Genomic DNA, 19,368 nt, shown 5'->3' with positions numbered 1-19,368 from the left:
CACCAGCTATGTCAATTTGTACTAAAATCTAACAACTCTGGTTAAAAAGCACTGGAGCACAGAAAGAAGTGTTTCTCTTCCTTTCTGCCCTGGAAAATTTTACTTCTAGGTTGCGAAACTAAACTATATTCTATCCATTGTGTTCTGCAATTTTGGGCACTTCTTTACATTTTTGTTTAAAGTCTTCCTCTTCACAACACTTCCTGAAATACCTTTACATTGAAACAAAGAACTAATTTTCCCCTTTCTTTTAGGGGGATATAGCATCTGCATGGTATTGAATAGCATGCATAGCTTTCCTTTCCATATATAAAAGAAAAAGGCCAGGGAGGGAAAGTTATTTTGGCTCACAGAATCTATACTTTTCCAGGGGCTGTTTTTTCAGTAGGTTTTCTAAGAGAGCTTCTTTGGGATTTAGAATCTGGAACTTCTTCCCTAGAGGGAAGACTCTTCCCTACAATTGAACAGAGCAATTAGTTAATATTAGTGAAGCACTTTGAAGATGTGAAGTACTATATAAATGTTAAGTATTATGAATATTAGTATTATTCAATTCATAAAGATTTATTTTATGATTATGAACCTAGATTTCCCTTTGCTTACTTGCATCCCATTACTGCTGGAACCAGCCTTAAATGTATTTCTTCATTCTTAGTGTTTACACTTCCAAAATGTGGACTGCTGTATTTCTCCATGTTCTTCATGTTTTAGTTGTCTGTTCCTCAAGTAGAAATAGACAGCTATTTGAATTTTCTTGAATGAGTCTTTAATCTATTTTAAATCATTCCCATACCAAGTTAACCAAATTGAAAATAGTATTTTTAACATTACCATTTAGAAGACATCTATAATTGCTTTGGGATAGCTTGCCTTGCAAGCTTATATCTAGTTTGTTTTTTGCTAATCTTTGCTACCCCAGGTTCTCTCCATTGCTGTCAGATTATCACACCATATATAAGCCTTTTTTTTTTTTACCAAGGGTGAATGTGTCTGTTCTTTTTCCATGTTTCTTGCTTCTCTAGATCATCTGCAAGGTCTCCAGTCTCATACCGTCTTCCAACACCTGCAAATCTAATTAATTTGCTGTCATTTGTATCACCTCGGTTCTCTATGACTTTTCATAAATAATTACCAGTCACTTCATAAATTCATTAACTAATTCCCTTTAGCCCTGAAATATATATCCTTCAGACTAAAGAATTTGTATCTTTTTTTTCCCTGATAATGTCTTTTAATCAGCTTTATATAGGCAGGTATTATACATCAACACGGTCTTCATTATCTCCTACTTGCCAATATTCCTTTTTGTTATTTTTTTTCTCATAGCATATTTTAAAATTATTAGTAGCTTGGTCACTTTGGAATCGTTATTGATTTAATCTTCATATGTTCATAGACCTGCTTGCTCTTTGGTGTTTCTTTTGCCTCAGTTGACTTGCATGCCTTTGTCAAGATGTATTTTTAAACATTTTTTTGTTTAGGTATGCATTTATTCAGGATTTTTTGCCAGTCCTGTTTTATATCTGTGCAGCATAACAGCCTCAGTATATTCCGACTTAGTTCCTTTTCTTGTACTCCATTTCCAGACCTGGTAATATTTGCAGACTTGGGTCTCTGAACAGTCCCCTTGAGGCTGTATTGGCCACTTCCGAGTTCATATATTTTGTTTTTCAGAGAAATACATCTACTTCGCTATGAATGTAGTGTGTTGACAGTGTGCCAGCCTTTTCTCTTAGTAGGAATTGAATATATTCTCCTACTCACCAGGTTTTTATTACTTTGGTCTTATTTTCTTAAAATCCAGCTGCCTCATTCCACTGTCATGTGAAATGATTTCTAAATATCTCTTATTCGATCTTAAAGCCAAGAGTCTAAGCAAGAGGCTTCCAGTCTTTATAAGCATACCCACTCTTCTCATCCTGGATTGGCATACTATCAAGTTACCAGGGACACACAATCAACACATATCCCCATGATATTTCTAAGAGTTCCTTCGCTGATAATTAACTCTTTGTAAGGCGAGATCTTTTCACTGCATGGTACTGAAGTACAATGCATGACAGGAGGGCAATAAGAACCCATTGTATTTTTTTGTTAGTCTCCCTGGAACACACCTTTAAACATGTGGGTTTACAATATTGTATGTATTTACATACATCTTAATGCAGTATTTAATCTTAATGCAGTATGTAATCTCTTGAACATCCGTAAATTTTGCACTGACGCTGGAATTACAACCTTGTTGCTTCATGTTTCAGCATGGATGGTAGATAATGTTTCTGTTCACAGAGCTGGGAAATATTTAGGCATGACAGAATTACTTAAAGAGCTAAATACTGATTTGACTTTAATTTTTGCTGAGACTTGGAGATTTCCCTATAGTTACTATTTAGTTAAGTGAAGTTGATTGGACAGAACTAATAAGGCTAGAATATAAAAGCCCACACTCACAGGCTTTTGCATAGTAGCTCACATTACTCCTAATCTGCGTGTTCCACTTACCTTTGACTACCTGTAAGCAAGTTGTCTGACCTAAATCCTATCTATAAAACCCAATTCTCAGCTGGGTGGGTGAAAGGTGGAAAGATAGGTGGAAAATTGGCTGTACCACCAGCCTCAAAGGGTGGTCATCGGTCCAGCTGGCAGACACTTGCTAGTGGTTAATTGCTTAACATTAACAACCTGGACAGTGGGACAGGATGAACCTTCAGCAAGTTTGCAGATAACACCAACTGTGGAAGTGGTCACTATGCTGCAGGGTAGGGCACAGTGTTCAAGGGACCTTACAGGTTAGGAAGATGGTTTGACGGAAACCTGCTTAGGTTAAACAAAGGGAAATGCCAGTTTCTGCAACAAGGTTGGACCAATCTCGTGTAACAGGGCCAACAGGGCAACTCACAAAGCAGTTTTGCCGGAAAAGGGCTGAGCATCCTGCTGAACATTAAGTTGAACACGAGTCAGCAGTGTGCCTGTGTGCTGGAGTAGCCAAGCCTCATACTAGGCCATAAGAGAAACGTTCTGGTCATCAGTTTGATGAAGTGACACGTGCCCTCTGATCAGCTCTGGTGAGACTGTATCTCTAAAGTGCTGCGCCCAGTTTGGGGCTTCACAGTGCAAGAACATTGACAAGCTGTAGGAAGTCTAGCAGAGGGAACCAGGACAGTCAGGGCGTTGGAGCATATGACTGCTGGGGGAGGGTGAGGAAGCTGGGTGCAGAGATGATGCAGCACATGTGTTCTGAGTTCTTCAGGTATCTAAGGAGAGAGTGTTAGAGAAGAGGGAATCAGACTGTTGTTGGGAGAGATGGTGAAGGTTACAACTCCAGAAATTCTGATCAGCTATACAGCAAACATTTTTTTGCTGTGAGGATGGTCAAACACTGGAACCAGAGAAGCTGTCCAGAGAGGTTGGTTTGCTATCAATGGAGACATTCAAAATCTAACTGGACAAGTGCCTTAAACCTGGTCTAGTTGGCCCTGCTTTGAATGGAGGATTCTGCTATATGACCTCCAGGTTTCACCTTTCAATGTAGAATACTTTGTAATTCAGGAGTTATTGGGGTAGAGGAAAGAAGGAGTGGACGAACAGTTTTATTTTATTGGAAGAAAATACTGTTACAGGGATATTTACACTTGGAAAGTTAGCATCTTGTAGCATGTCATGAGAACTGCATTTGTGAAACAAGCTGAATCCTGTGAACCACTGTACGAAATGATAACACATCTCTCAAACTTTGGGCAGCAAGATGGAGACTGTATAGTGTGACTTACTCTGTAGATTTGATTCTCTGTGATCCTGAAATGCATGCTATGGACATTACTGTCAGCTGATAAATTCTCTGATTGCCATTTCACTGTATATATGGCAATCCAAAAGTGTTGCAACTTTTAGTCCCAGTGTTCTGTAATAATGCATAATCACAAAACATCTGTCCAAAAATTCCTAGCTTCTGATAATGTGGCTTGTCTTCACTTCATTCCACAGGGACAACTTCAGGACCTAGGAAGGATGCAGCTACATCTCCCATACTGATAGGCAGCAGCACATCCCCAATCCAGCATGACATTTCACAGTAAGTCACTAGGTAATCTCTGGTTTAAAATTCTGCAAACACAACCATCAAATTCTCCTAGATGCACGGAAGTAACCGAATTTCTATGATATTTCATATTAGCACGAGCTGGATAATACAAACTAAAAACTAAAATATCCTTTTGACATTTATAGTATGCCTTAAATTACTTGTTAGAATAAGAAGAGCAGGAATATGCCAAGTTCTAACATTTTAATTTTGCTTAGATTTTGAACAGAAAGTATGTTATGTTCCAAGTCCTGACACATTAAATACATTTGTAAATAATTTGAATGGATGGTGTTAACCCCCTGTTAGATTTTTAAATCCACTTGAAGTTCTTAATCCCCCTGTACTTACCCCCCTCATATTTAATCAAATGGCATTTCTTTTAAAATGTTTTGTACAAGAGTTGTTTTATGTTTAATGACAAGCAACAAAATCACATTAAGTCAGCAATTCCTGATTATACTATATATCTGCAATAAACGCACTGGAAAAGCAGCATTATCGCTTCTGCTCCAATGAAGAAACAGAAAGCAGCATTGTTGTTACACTTACGACATGAAAAACAACTTGCCTCCTTTAGGTAGGATTACAATTCTAGCAGTAAGTGCCTAGAAAAACAGCGTACAATCCTTGTTTTTCGTTATCATATCCCACATTTTCTTATAATAATATCTTAATTAAACAACAAAGTAAACGGAGGCAAAAGTATGAATTTGCTGTGTTTTACACTGCTGGGTGGATGATTTTGTGCAGTGGGATGACAAGAATGTATGACCATTCTTAGGAAGAGTTAAATGTTTCTTGGAGAATGGGAGGGCTTGAGTCAGATTTAATATTCTCTTGGCCCAGTGGGCTAGGAAAATGTATGCTTGATATCATCCCTGTATTCTTGGCAGAAGCTGGCAGTTTATTTCTATCTTCTGAGAGAACTTGCAATATATAATAGGTGGTAAACTACTACCAATATTGACAAATTTGTACTTACTTGCTATAGAAACACTTCTTTTTTCCTTCTGAAGGAAGAGATGGTAATTCTGGAAGGATTTAAGAACTGGGATAGATTGTGCTCTGTTTCCCACATATAACAGTATGTTTAAACCCATAGAAACTACAGGGTTGCCTAAGCATTTCTCTTAAAAGCAAGGGTTACCTTCGCAGGGTGGTAATATCAGATAAAGAGTGTGTAAAGGTATAGCTTGATACCGTCTAATAGTGATAAGTTGAAATTCCATTCAAGCACTGAGGAGTAGATATAATTATTCACATCATACACAACTGTTCAGAAAAAGGAATTTTATTCAAGAGGATTGATGGTCCATTCTTTTCCACAGAGGGGAGTAAAACATTTGTTGAAATATGCAGTTAGAAATCATATCAGATAAAGTGATCAGTAAAAGGAGTCTGATTAGCTGTCATCCTTAAAGGTTTATTGTACCAGTTGATGACAAATTGTGAAAAATCCTGTATTTCTGGGTGCTGTCTTGCATGCTTCCTTGCCTTCTTTCTCTCTGCTGGTGCTGTAAGTATAATTGACCAGTTTAAGCAGCCATGTTGTGCTTTCCCTTACTCATGGCCTTCTCTAATTGAAAATGGTAAATGGACAAGTATTTCTGTGGAGACCTAAAGCTGATCCTATCCTTCATCAAAAAACCTGCTTGGGCAGCAGGTCAGTCTCAATTTATCATGCAATGGTAATAAGCTTAGACTGCAGGTTTAACTAACTAAATTAATCAATATTGAGAATTATTGCTGCTTTTGTGCCACTAAAGTTAGGTTTGTCAGCATGTGAGTTATAATCTGTGATTCTGGGGAGGGGGAGGGAGTTAACAGCTTAACCACAACAGTTGACCCAAGCCTGAAACTTACAGCACAAAGCCCTAGCCCAAGAGCGAATTTATTTATTCAGCAGTATGTGTAAACCTAATTACTTCTGACTATTTAAATTTATAGGACTAGATTCAACTCATGTTTGTGCCAGCTTTAACTAGCACGAACCCTGGCACCCGGCAGTAGCAGCAATGGAAAGCCTGCCAGGGAGAAGGTGTTGGAAAGCGACAGAAGCTCCCTGCCAGCACAAGGCATCAGGGTGCTTGCGCAGCTTCTGGGGAGGGCTGGCTGGATAAGCAGGCATGGCAGGTAGAAGATGCGATGGCTTGATAGCCTGTCTTGGCAGTGCTTGACTGGAGGCTTCAGTGTGTTACAGCTACCTCCTGCTTGAGGAAGAATCACTGCAGTCCTGCTTTATTCTCTGTCATGGAATGAATCATGTCTGGGACAAGAAATATGTGTCCCTAGAAGGTAAAAAAGTGTGTGCTTCGAGAGCCTTAGTGCTAGACCTGTAGAAGGACCAGACTTGCAGAATGAGTGTGCACAAGGTAGTTTCAGTGATATCTCTGAAAGAAAAATAGCATTTCTTTATCTGGCATCCTTAGTTGGGCTAATAGTGGACTTGTTTGCCCATCGTGCTTCTACATATAACAGAGTAGGTATGTTATGCTGAGTGTTAGGAAATACGACACTGCTTTTCATAATAAAGCCAAGCATTGCATGTTTGATTATCCAGTGTTCTTAAGCCAATGTCTACACCTGCATGAGCCCCTTGAAAATATGTTCACAGCAGGTCTGGAAAGCATTTCCACTCATGTACTTATTTATCCAGACCAGAGCCCATATACTGGGGATAAAAAAACTCCCACAGGCAAGGTTGGGGTTGTGCAAATCTGGAAGAATAAGTTTGTTCCTTACCCCTAAAAGCATAATTCCTCTTGACTATATAAACATTACCTTTTTGTTGATTTGGGATATCTTTGTCATAACTGTTTTTTGCCTAGAAGGAAGACTCGTTTTGGCTGTGAGTTGGAAAGGAGCTGGAAAGTAGGGGGTAGTGGCATTTGTATGGTTTCATTTAGTAATGAAGTAGTTTTTACATAAACTAGATCTTACCTTGGGTATAATCAGGTACTGATTTCAGCTAAACAAGTGTTGTGCTGCAAAACAGAAATGAGACTGCTCTAAATCAAAGTATTAAGCTATTTTTTTTTTCTACAAAAATGTTATAAATTGTGCCTTGTGAAAGACCATTTAATTTGATTACAGCTCTGGTGCAATTGTCAGGCTCTCCCCACGCAGAAACAGTTGTAGTGTTGAGTTTGGCACAATAAGTCCTATAACACTGCAGATAATCAAGCACTTAAAAAGATACCAGTAAAGGTTGTTCTGCTCACCATGGAAACAGATAATTCTCCTGTAGCATTTTTCACTTCAGGCATCTAAGAAGTGAATTTAAGAAGAGTTAGGTAAATTAAGGGATTGAGTGATAGTCTGGGATTTAAGCATTAAGCCTGTGTTTTCTTGTTGCAGTTTTAAATCAAGAGCTTTAATGCTAGCTGAATCCATTGTCTTGGAGTGAAGTTTCTTGTAGCCATTAAAATAAGTGATTTAGAAGTTCCTGCAATATGAATACTATATTCGAGCTATATTATTATCTGTTAGACTACAGTGGCCTGTTGGAGTTTTTATAAACAGATTGTAATGTGTAAATTTCTGTTCAGGGACATTTTAAAAACAAAACTATTTACCCAATTGCCCAGCATATCTCAGGTGAATGTGTATTCAGGGACTTTTAAGCAAATTAATATCTGATGTAAAAATATAACGTGCAGAGTTGTATACTTAATAATGCACACTGGAATAGTCTAGAGTAGATCTGTTAGGCTGAGTGTTAGGAAATACGATAGTGATAAGATTTAAGCTTTTGCCTTACATATGTGGTGGTTGTCTTTCAGATCTGTGCATGTTGGATGCTTAAATATGGTTCTGCTCTTAAGATGATACAATGAAGTTTCTTCTAGTGTAGAGTCCAAGCAAGCACTGCAAAGAAATAGATACTTTTTTCCCCCTTAGGATCAGACACCATTCAAGATTCAAAAGGAGAATGAGGAAGATGATGATGAGAAAACTTTCATTCCAAATCAAACTTAAGACCATTTAAAGGCATTAAAAGTTTTGAGTGGAGTGGTGAGTTAGGTGGTGAATGTGTTAGGGGACGTGAGTTTTGCCTTCTCCCTGAGAAAGCCAGCAGCATGAAAAGTCCAATATAGTTCCATATTCAAGTGATAAAACCAGACGTTGGCAAATTAATCTCTCTTATTCACAGTGTAGGTTGTTAATTGTTCTCTCTGCTGGCTGTCGATATAATGTGAAATTTTCATTCCCCATTCAAGATGGAAAAAGTTGTGGCTGAAAATGTTAACATTTGCATTTTTATTTGTTGATTTATTTAAAGGACAGCCTCTCTTACAGCAATCCATCACTCAGTGACACCCCAAATATGAATAATGTATTGTAGACTTGTGGTTACAATGTGTAATAAGTGCCAGAGACGGCAGAAGAATGTTAACTATGTTGCAAATGTAATATTTATCGACTCATAGTTTATTGCTTTTGAGGTTCAATAATACTGACCATAGGACATTAATATCACTTATCTTGATTTTAGTTGGGCACCTCTGTATGTAGAAATAAACCATCTATCTCATACTTACAAAATAAATGTGAATTTTACAGTGCTTTGTAAGAAGTGCATTGTAGATTTCTTTGCTTAGTGCTCACACTTCTCCTTTTCTGCCTTCTCATTTGCTTGTGTCTGACATTGATCCCACTCCAGTTGCCTGAGCACCTCAGCATTCTTCTCGAGGCTTTATTTGCTGGCTGCATTATGATCTTGTGCCTCTGCTGGTGTTTCTGCCAGTTCTCTCTTCCTGTTAAAGACCAGTATGGAAAAAGACTGTTTGATAGTTTTCTAATGCTTCTATCTGAAAAGACACTGCCTGAGAGGCTAAAACAGAGATAGCTTCTCTTTTGGAATGGCATGCATAGGAAATCTAATTCATCTCTCTTTTAGAGGATCATGGGTATCAGAAATAGAAGTGTTTAATTAGGTCAACAGTTGTTATTGCAGTCATGGCATTTATTTTCAGAGAAATTTTTAATCAATGAATGGAAATACATGAGAGCAATTTTGGAAGATTAGTATTTAAAAATCAGTGGATTTAAGAACGAAAATTTTCTTAATAGTCTGTGTAAGAAAAAAATTGCAATGAGGCAAACAGGGTAGCAAGTCAATCAGTAGTAATCATTTCTATCTTCAGTACTTGCTTCAGAGTTCTGCTTCAGAAACTGATACAGGCTGGGCAAACACTACTCCTTATCTATGCTGTTCAGTTACGACCACTCAAAGCTTTGAAGTCTCAGGGGTGAAATGCAGATGTGAACCCAGGATTGGGATCAAAACCAAATTTAACAATGGGAGATTTCAAGCTTGTGTTAAAATCAGATTTCACCTGTGAAGCCTGGCTCTTGGGAAACTTGGAATTGGGTTCAGCCATGAAAATGATAAGCCTTGATTATATTTTGTGTTGTAGACATCATGTAAATTTCAAAATGACATTCTGTATTTACATCTGGGGTTATCAAATTTAACACATCATCAGCTTCTTTTTCTTTACTGTGTGTAACAGGAACACCTATTTGTGTCAAAGCAGCCTACCTAATAGCTGCTTTGCGATAATAGTTTTGGTGTGTCCATTGCTGACAATGAAAAAAATCATATTGGGAAATTTTGTCTTGGAATGCAAAAGGATTAATGTTAATTAGCAACTGTTGGCTGTAATTGTCACCCTCATTAAAATGCAGAATTATGTATTTCTTAGTTATAAATAACCTTTCTAATTGTACTTGATGTATGCCAGTTTAATCAAAAAGTACACTTGCAAACAGGCAGATATTTGCATTAATCTAGGGCTGGATCTCTGAGTCTTTTTTGATCGTCTTTCATTCCAAACTTGACTAGCTGGGGGAGGTCTATTACAGCTACATATCCTTTGCACATTTATTTTTTTTTTTCAGCTCTGTGGATCTGACAGGATTTTGTATTAAAATGAGGGGAAATGTCTTCTGGGAATGTTCAGTGCAACAGAAAACGTGTCAGTTTTGAAGTAGTTGGCAAGGTTTCCATCATTTAGTGGTATGACAATAACTTGATTGTAGTTTGAAAGCAATAATAAGCAAAGGAAAATAGAGAACAAATCATATTATGAAGCTGACTTAACTCTTTATGTCATTTTCATTGTTATCTTAATTACTTTTTTTTACATTCCTCCCCCCCCCTTTTGCAGGTTCTCAAATACTATGTTAAATCTTAAGTGAATTTTCGTTCACTGGATGTAATTCCTGTTTGCACTTACAATCACATCAATGAAAGCTTAGTCTCAAAATATTTTCTTTTAATATATTTCAAATTTTCAGGTTATTTCTGTGCTTTCCTTCTTTGTCAAAAAAAAAAAAAAGTGATTTGACTGTCTTCCTGCATTGATACTCTGAATGCTCTGTATTGTAGCGTGGAATTACTGTGATGGCAATTCCTACAGAACCTGGCAAATTAAGACTAATCTTGGTTCCCCTCTTCATGGTACTCTAAGGAACTGTTCTGCGTGGTTCTCTTTATAGCAGTGTGGTCACTTCTTTGCTCCTTCTCTTTCACAGGAATCTCCTCTTGGGTTTTGGGGGATGTTTTGTGAGATGGAAGGACTTGATTAGTACATACAGAATAATCGCATCTTAAAGAAGCCATTCTCACAGAAGAGTGTTGGAATAGGATGACGGATGATGGTTATAAACTAACAGAGGAGAGATTCAGGCTGCATGTGAAGAAGAGATGTTTTACAATGAGGGTGGTAAAATCCTGGCAGAGGTTGCCCAGAGAGGTGGTGGATGTGCCATCCCTGGAGACATTCAAGGCCAGGGTGGATATGGTTCTCTTGGCAGTCTGATCTATTTGAAGATGTCCCTGGTCATTGCAGGGGGGTTGGACCTGATGACCTTTGAGGGTTACTTATAACCCGAACTGATTCTGTCATACTTACATATTAACAAACAAGCCTTCTTCTCTCTTCTTCACCTACACAGGATTTTCAGGCTGAAAGCTCCTTAGGGCAGGATCCTGGCTCAGTACAGCCCCGTGCTTAGTTGCTCCATGTAATAATGATGATTAACGGTGATGCTAAACTATAGTTAGGGTGGAATTCATCTTGTTTATCGTGAGACAACTGAGCTAGTTACCCTCAGCTCCTCTTATGGTCGATGACTTATTCTAGGATCAGCTAAATCACCTTTTGGTGATACCTGTTGTACCGTGGGCTGTAAAATAAGCCTCGAGTAATGCACAATGACATCTTGTTTCTCTTGTAGCTGAGTATGTGGAACCAAAAATAAGTTGTTTGTCATTCATACCTTGATTATGGATTGGAGGCAAATGCAAGCCTAACCTCAGAGCTGCATGGTCAGTGCCTTGATTATTAACACAGTTTTAATGCTTGTGTGATAAATCAAAGGGAAATACTGAATGCTCTGGGAGAGGGAGTGGATATTTATTGTTGACTCGGGAGTCGTGGACAACGCAGAGATGATCAATGTGATCAAGCGATTGCCGTTTATTGAGCATCAGACATGATCTTTTATACACAAATCCACACATTGATTATAGGCTGATTGGTTAACATGCCTTGCCAACAAGCTTCTGATTGGGCTTTACACAAAGTTGCTTAATACAAGTTACAACAGCTACTTATGTTTAGCACTAACCTCAACATTCGTACACTGCGGTTTTACATCCTGGTTTTTGTTCTTAACGTCGCTAACGTTGCAATTTCATTTTCCCCCACTGCTATCCCTGGCTAACCTCCCCTCTGGCCTAGTGTTTTTCCACTAGTAGAAGTGGGAAGCTCTTCTTATGCTATGCTAACTGAGAAGCCCGACTCATGCTAACTAAATCCATACAACAATTCCCCCTTTTTTTTTTTTTTTGAGGCGGGCGCGTTAGTCAATATCTTTATATAACACAGTGATCTCTTCATATTCGGTGCCGAGTCCCAATTCCGTGTGTGATTGTTGAACAAGCCAAGCCTTTGGAATGAACCTCATACACAAAGCCTTCCCACATGCAAAAATTCCACAACCAATAATCAGTAACACCAACAACGTGATTAACAATTCTGCTAGGCTATACAGTAAAGGTCGCGGCCAGCTGCTAAACCCCAACTGAGCTAGCCAATTGTCTAAACCTTGTTCCACTTTAATCATATTTACATGTTCTTGCATTTGCTGCAACCGCTTCTGAATAGATTGTGAATGATCGGTTAGATTAAAACAACACATGCCTTCAAAATCATTACAGCCATGCCCATGAGCTAATAATAAAAAATCAATAGCCGTGCGATTCTGCAAAATAGCCGTGCGACTACTATCTATATCTTTCATGAGGTCTGTTAAAACTGCAGATGTAAGATTGGCTTGTTTCACAATCCAACAAGCAAGCTTTTGCAAATTAGCATTAGCAATAGTTGCTGCACACCCAGGACAAAAAAATACTTGTTAAGGCATTTTCGACTTTACCCAAAAGCGTTACAGAGTCCTTACAGGTGCTCTCCAGCTTAGTAAGAAATCTACGAGATCGAACCAAAGTAGTTTTGTTTAAAAGAGATACCGATGGAGCTACAAGACTAAGAAGTCCCAAATAACATGGTCCACCAAGGGGATGTTTTGGGATACCTTGCCAGGCGCGATTACCACAAATCAAAAAAACTCCCTTAGGCAAAGCTAATGACATGTTTGGAAAAAGTTCATACCAGCCAAACTTTTCTAGACCTACAGCTCCCCCACACCATGCTCGGGCCTCAGAAGCATCCCGTATCCCATAAATACCTGATCCAGACACATCTGTCCACACATCAAGTAGATAACACTGTATGCCAATACGAGAACTTACACACCTTGCTTTAGCGGGGTCATCAATTATATTAGCACTAAAGCCAAAGCACAAGCCATCTTTAGTTCCGTTTATGGATCCTGCCAGCTGCACTTCCTGTGGATCCCACGGTAAAGCTTTATTCAAATGCTGAATCAAAAAAACGGACATCCAAGCTAGTGCCCGGTTTGCAATATTACCATTGATACAGCCTCCACACCAAATCTGTTTGTTGGCCTGGGGCTGTTGGCAGGCCGTCTGATTTCCGCTACACCAGTTATCAGACACACTAGCCTTGTCTCCTTCCTGTTGCAATGGTTCGGTTAGCTAACGAAATGTTACTTGTATATTCCACAAATCTTTCTGGCTCCAAAGAGGGTATACCAATTAAACAAGTGCGGAATGGGTCAGACACGGCTGTTAAAGACACACAAAAGCTAGAAGTGTTGGTTCTGTTCGCCCATGTTACCCGTATGTTGTCTCGAGGCAAAGCCATGCTTAAGAGCGGGTCTTCCAGACCTTTTGCTACAGCATTCACCCAGGCAATTAAAATGAGCAGCCTCGCCGATCTGGTTTGACCCATCGGCTGGGTACCCATAGTGGTCCAGAACCACATTAATTAATCCTGGGACTACAAAGATACCCTGACAGGAGACAGAGGATCACCCAATCAATAAGGCACTAAGTCCATGCCCCAGGAGTCCCCATAATTGTGACTCTATCAAATGCACTTGAGAGTCACTCAACGTAACAGTTACTGTGGTTGCCATGTCCACTCCTGCACTGCCGATGGTTGCTGAGGCAATGCAGTCCAGGCACTCTTCATTTGTGTCGGAGCGTGAGGGTAAATGCTCTTCTTGCCGTTTCCCACCCTTTTATACTCCTGTGTGTTGTGAGTTGGTTTATTACAGGGCACGCACCATTTAGTACTACACTGATTAACTGGCTGTTGATCTAGACCGTTTCCGGATTGATTCCTATTTTGTGCCTTACATTGCAAACGAAGATGCCCTGATTTCCCACAGTTATAGCATTTTCGTTCTCTCTTTCCTTTTCATTTTCCTTGTACAATCGGACGAACTGCAGCCCCTACAGCCTCCGCCATATAGGCTGCCTTTTGTTTATGACCCATTCGCTCAACAGCTTCCAGCATCTGAGCTACCGAAGTACCTCTAGGCAATGTATTCAAAAGTTGTTTCACCTGATCATTAGCCCCATCAAATGCAAGCATATCCAGTAATTTTGCCTTCATATCATCAGTCATATCCGGGTTGCCTTGCAATGCACCAAATTTTTTTTATGACCCATTCGCTCAACAGCTTCCAGCATCTGAGCTACCAAAGTACCTCTAGGCAATGTATTCAAAAGTTGTTTCACCTGATGATCATTAGCCCCGTCAAATGCAAGCATATCCAGTAATTTTGCCTTCATATCATCAGTCATATCCGGGTTGCCTTGCAATTCACCAAATAACCGATCAATAAACTGTGGATAAGATTCTCCAGGTCCCTGTTTTAGAGACCAAAAACCAGGAGTTGCCTTGTCATTTGGAAGCGAAAACCAGGCTCTCAGACCCAATTACCTGGGAGCAGGTCAAGACCCGAGCAGGAAGCCTCGCCTGATTTTGTGGATTGGTAAATTGGCCTTGACCCAAATACGCATCTACTGGTGTCCCAAACAGTGGGTCTCCTTGTTGGCGGGGCTGATTTGCTTCTTCCATACAAGCCAACTCCCATTTATTCAAAAACAGAAGTTGCAAGTTAGGGGGAAGCAATGTTTGAACAATCATTTTGATATCATACGGCGTTAAGATATATACAGAAAAAATATGAGCAATAATCGATTGAGTATACGGTGCTTTTAACCCGTAAGCTGTTACTGCTTGACAGGCCTCCTTTACTGTTTTTAAATCGAACGCTTCCCAGTCCTTTCTCCCCTGTACGTTATCAAAAACAGGGAAAAGAGAAGGACCTTCAGAAAACCCTCCAGTTACCACTGCGTTCTCAATCATCCCTCGCCACTTTTGGGCTGGATTAACACCCCCCGTGCTCCCATCACCCCCCTTTTCCAAACCCGCTTCCCAGCGTGGAGGAGGAAAAGAAAAAGGTGGCACAGTGGGTACAGCCGTCTCTTGTGTCTCAAGAGCTTTGAGTTTTTTCAAAAGCTGCTGCAACTGGGCGTCTTCCAGACCCGCAGACACCTGTCAATGGAGTGAACAAATGGATTCATCCTCTGAACCGTCATCGGAGTCGGGAAGAGGAGAATACAGGTCTGGCTCTGCCTCAGGTGATTCTGGATCTAGTTCCAATTCAGACTCCGGGTTGTCCTCGTTTCCTGCACCGGCAACTTTCCGCATATCTTTGGCATTCTGCACATTCTCATCGGATTTTGGAGGTTTTCGGGCTTGTTCGTCCTTTTTAGAAAAATCAGTCACAGTCCTTTTTGGGACACCCTGCGGTACGACAGGACGTGCAAAGGCCATTGCAGAGGCATTTTGTCCTGCAGTTTTCCCCTTGCTACCCTCTGGGGCCGTAGCCATCAGCACGGACGCAACTGCAGTCCTTTCTGACTTTACGTCCCTAAGAGTCTCTATAACTAACCTCCACAATGTGGACTGCTTCTGAGCCTCTTTGGACCCTTTACTGATTTCGTCCCACAGCGCTTGACCAATCTGGTCCCATTCTGGGAACCCCAGATACATCTTGTACTGAGGGAAAAAAGCCACGATCGCAGGATACATCTTGTACCGAGGGAAAAAAGCCACGATCGCAGGACCATTTTAACAGCCTCTGAAGGGCGGCACTATCATATTGCAAACCTCCCTTAGAGAGAATGTGTTGGAGGAGCTTCACCACCGCCTGTTCCTCTTTGGACAGCAAGTGCCCCATCTCCTCCCCGGCTGCTCACTTGATCAGGGTGACATTCCCAAAGTTTTGCAGACATCTCACTTCCAGCACCGGGGCAGCGCTTCTTTTGGCCGGCTCACCGTCCCCTCTTTTCCTGTCGGTCCTTCCACCTTGACTCTGCAAGGTACCAATCTGAGGGTCTCTGTTCGGGCGCCAGTTGTTGACGTGGGAGTTATGGACAATGCAGATACGATCAATGTGATCAAGCGACTGCCATTTATTGAGCATCAGACATGATCTTTTATACACAAATCCACACATTGATTATAGGCTGATTGGTTAACATGCCTTGCCAACAAGTTTCTGATTGGGCTTTACACAAAGTTGCTTAATAAAAGTTACAACAGCTACTTATGTTTAGCACTAACCTCAACATTCGTACACTGCGGATTTACATCCTATTTTTTGTTAACGTCGCTAACGTTGCAATTTCATTTCCCCCCACTTCTACCCCTGGCTAACCTCCCCTCTGGCCTAGTATTTTTCCACTTACAGAGAAGCTCTACCTATGCCAAGAAGCTTGACTCATGCTAACTAAATCTATACAACAATTTATGATTGTGAACATACAGCCTCTTCCTTGTGACATGGTAATATGTTTAATAAAAATTGTGGTGGTGGGAGGCTGGAAAGGATGGCAGTTTGACTGCTTTGAAGAACCCTTTTCAGAAGTGACATGAAGTGTAGACACCTTGTAACTCAAGGTGTCTAACTTAGGTGACCAGGATACTGTAGCGTCAAAGGTCTGAGCAGAGCCGCGTCCCATCTCTGCTAGTCAGTCGTACTGTGCATCAAGGGATGGTCTCAGCACAGTCACAGCTCTCTTTTCTCAATTATTTCCAACTCATAAATTGTCTACTTACAAAAGAAATTCTTGCTTTTATTACTTAAGGACATTAACCAGCATTTTATACTATTTGATTTGCCCCGTTTCCAATTTTTAATGTGCTTTTTTCCCTTCATGATATTCTAATTCTCTACCTCAATAAAGACCTCTGGCTTCTGTTTTTACTACCATGAATAACACAGTATCAGCAGTGAATGTTGTCTTGCTATTTGTCCTTTCTCTAGGCCACTTATGAATGCATAAAAGAGTTCAGGCCCTAACAGAGTTCTGTGAGGCTCCACTGGTGACCTCCCTGGCCACTTTATGTCAGACCAATTTTAATGTTTTCACTTATTTCCTTTTAACTAGTTATCTATCCATTAATGGATTTTCCTCTTAGTTTATGGCAACTTTTAAGTCTTTGGTGATAGATTTGCTGGGAGGCTTTTGGAACTCCAGATAGACTGTATTTTCATTTTTTGGATGCGTAATACTTTGAAAAATATAACAGAGGTCCCCAGTGAATTAAGACTTGATATAAAAACTCTGCCAATATGTCAAGCTTATTGATTCTTTATTATAATTTCTATCAATATGGTTACTCTAAACATCAGATCTCTTCATTTGTAGGTTTCTGCATCATTCTAGATTATTCCACTTAAAAAACATTTGCCCCAGAACTGGGGCAGTTTTAGGCAATTAGTTACGTGCTACAGTTAATAGCTCATCTATTTCATACCTGAGCTCCTTCAGAAGTTTGAGCGAGTACCAGCTGATCCCAGCAATTTATTATTGTTCATTCATGTTGATTTGTTGTGTAATTTATTTATACAACACTTCAACTTGAGGCAGGTCTTCTACCGTGTCGTCTGTGGCTTCAGTTAACCCTACCTTAACTCTGTGGCTAAGTTCCTTCATGATGAATATTAGTGAACTCATTGGGCTTTTTTGCTATGGCCTTGCCATCCTTATGTGCTCCTTTATAACTTTTATCTACTCTTGGCTTTAACAGATACTCAGGCTTCCTATTTTTCATATATTTAAAGTGGGATTTGTTATTAGACCATATGCTTTTAGCAGGGTAATATTTAGTCTTTGGCTGGAATTTATTGTGGGGTTTGATTTTGTGAGGGTTTTTGGTTGTGGGCTGGTTTGTTTGTTTGTCTTCTTCATTTATCAGTTTGTTCTTTCCTGTTTTCTTTCTTTGGACCTGACTGGCCACTGACACCTTTACTGTTCCACTTAACTTGTATAACTCCATTTCATCCTTATGAAGACTGGCCACTGGCTCCTTTACTGTTCCACTTAACTTGTATAACTCCATTTCATCCTTATGAAGACTTTTGCTATTGATTCTGTCTCCTTTTTTTGGAGCCTAGTATGCCTGTTAGACAAACATATGCCATTTGCAAACATTTTTACCCTTTTAACTCCACCTTTTTCATTTCAACAAACTTTCTCATTTTTATATTATTTTCACTTCTGAAATGAAAGTCTGCAGTAGCAAATTTTTGCTCCATAGATGTGTTGAATCCATATACTCTTTGGTTGTCACTTCTGAGCAGTGTAATGGACTGTTCCCAGATGCAAGAGCGGTTTTGTGGAATGAACAACACAACAGACTCTTCAGCTTGAAAAAGAGGTCACTAAGTTTAGGATGCTATTAAAACTTCATAAAATCAAAAGTGACATGCAGAAAATGAGTAGGGAATGATTCTTTATTGTCTTGTCTGCTGGAGAAACTGCTGGCCATCAGACAGAATTGTGAAATGGCACATTCAGAGCATGCAACATTCAGATAGAGATCAGAGGTCCACATGGCTTGCATCCTGAGTTCTTATCATTACTGTGTTCTTAACTCCACATATTCCAAGATTGTCACTGCAGTTTTCTCTAAATTATACAGCTTTTTAGATAAAGTCATCCATGATATATGGATTGTAATAATGGGTTTTAAATAACTACATGTTCATATCTTAACATCTTTAATATATTTCTGATGTGTACCCGAGTATCTGGGTTTAAGTCTCAGTCTCATAATGTTACATATCTGGAATTAAATAGGACATAATAGCAGAAGATTTGGGCCCTGATTTTTCCTTGGTAGAGCAAGGAAATAACCAAGGAATCTTCCACATTTGGATAGAGTAACTCATTGCAGTGTTTCAGTGTAAGAATATTGAACTGTTTGATACATTCTTATTTTTTTATAGACTTTTTGGCATTACTTTTGGGAACCCTGAATCATGTAACATAACTTCTAGTTTTCTGAAACAGGTTGAAAGAAACAAAGAGTTGATGGTGTAGTCCCTGGTCACGTATCTTTATTCAAGCTTAGTGCACCAATTTTTACTGCAGTCATGACATTCTTCTCTTCCTAGACCAGACTTCCTTCTTGAAAACACATGCTATTAGAATCATAGAATAGTTAGGGTTGGAAAGGACCTTAAGATCATCTAGTTCCAACCCCCCTGCCATGGGCAGGGACCCCTCACCCTAAACCATGCCACCCAAGGCTCTGTCCAACCTGGCCTTGAACACCACCAGTGATGGAGCATTCACCGCTTCCCTGGGCAACCCATTCCAGTGCCTCACCACCCTTACAGTAAAGAACTTCTTCCATATATCCAATCTAAACTTCCCCTGTTTTAAGTTTTAACCCATTAGCCCTTGTCCTATCACTACAGTCCCTAATGAAGAGTCCTTCCCCAGCATCCTTATAGGCCCCCTTCAGATACTGGAAGGCTGCTAT

General features: G+C 39.8%; 1 protein-coding gene across 4 annotated transcripts in view; it reads left to right on the top strand.

Moving 5' to 3' along the window:
• The window catches only part of KIAA1328 (KIAA1328 ortholog), a 181,431-nt gene that overhangs the window by 139,556 nt on the left and 22,507 nt on the right, over positions 1-19,368 (top strand). For all 4 annotated transcript variants that reach the window (XM_057408151.1, XM_057408148.1, XM_057408149.1 and 1 more), the window contains one exon: positions 3,985-4,072. In XM_057408151.1, coding sequence (XP_057264134.1) covers positions 3,985-4,072 — 88 coding nt within the window. The remainder of the gene's footprint in view (positions 1-3,984; positions 4,073-19,368) is intronic.

The sequence above is a fragment of the Pezoporus wallicus genome, unplaced genomic scaffold (assembly GCF_028554395.1).
Source record: "Pezoporus wallicus isolate ANWC-B61680 ecotype Strahan unplaced genomic scaffold, APGP_CSIRO_Pwel_v1 contig_6996, whole genome shotgun sequence".
Classification (NCBI taxonomy): domain Eukaryota; kingdom Metazoa; phylum Chordata; class Aves; order Psittaciformes; family Psittacidae; genus Pezoporus; species Pezoporus wallicus.
This window is presented reverse-complemented; position numbering and strand designations above follow the sequence as displayed.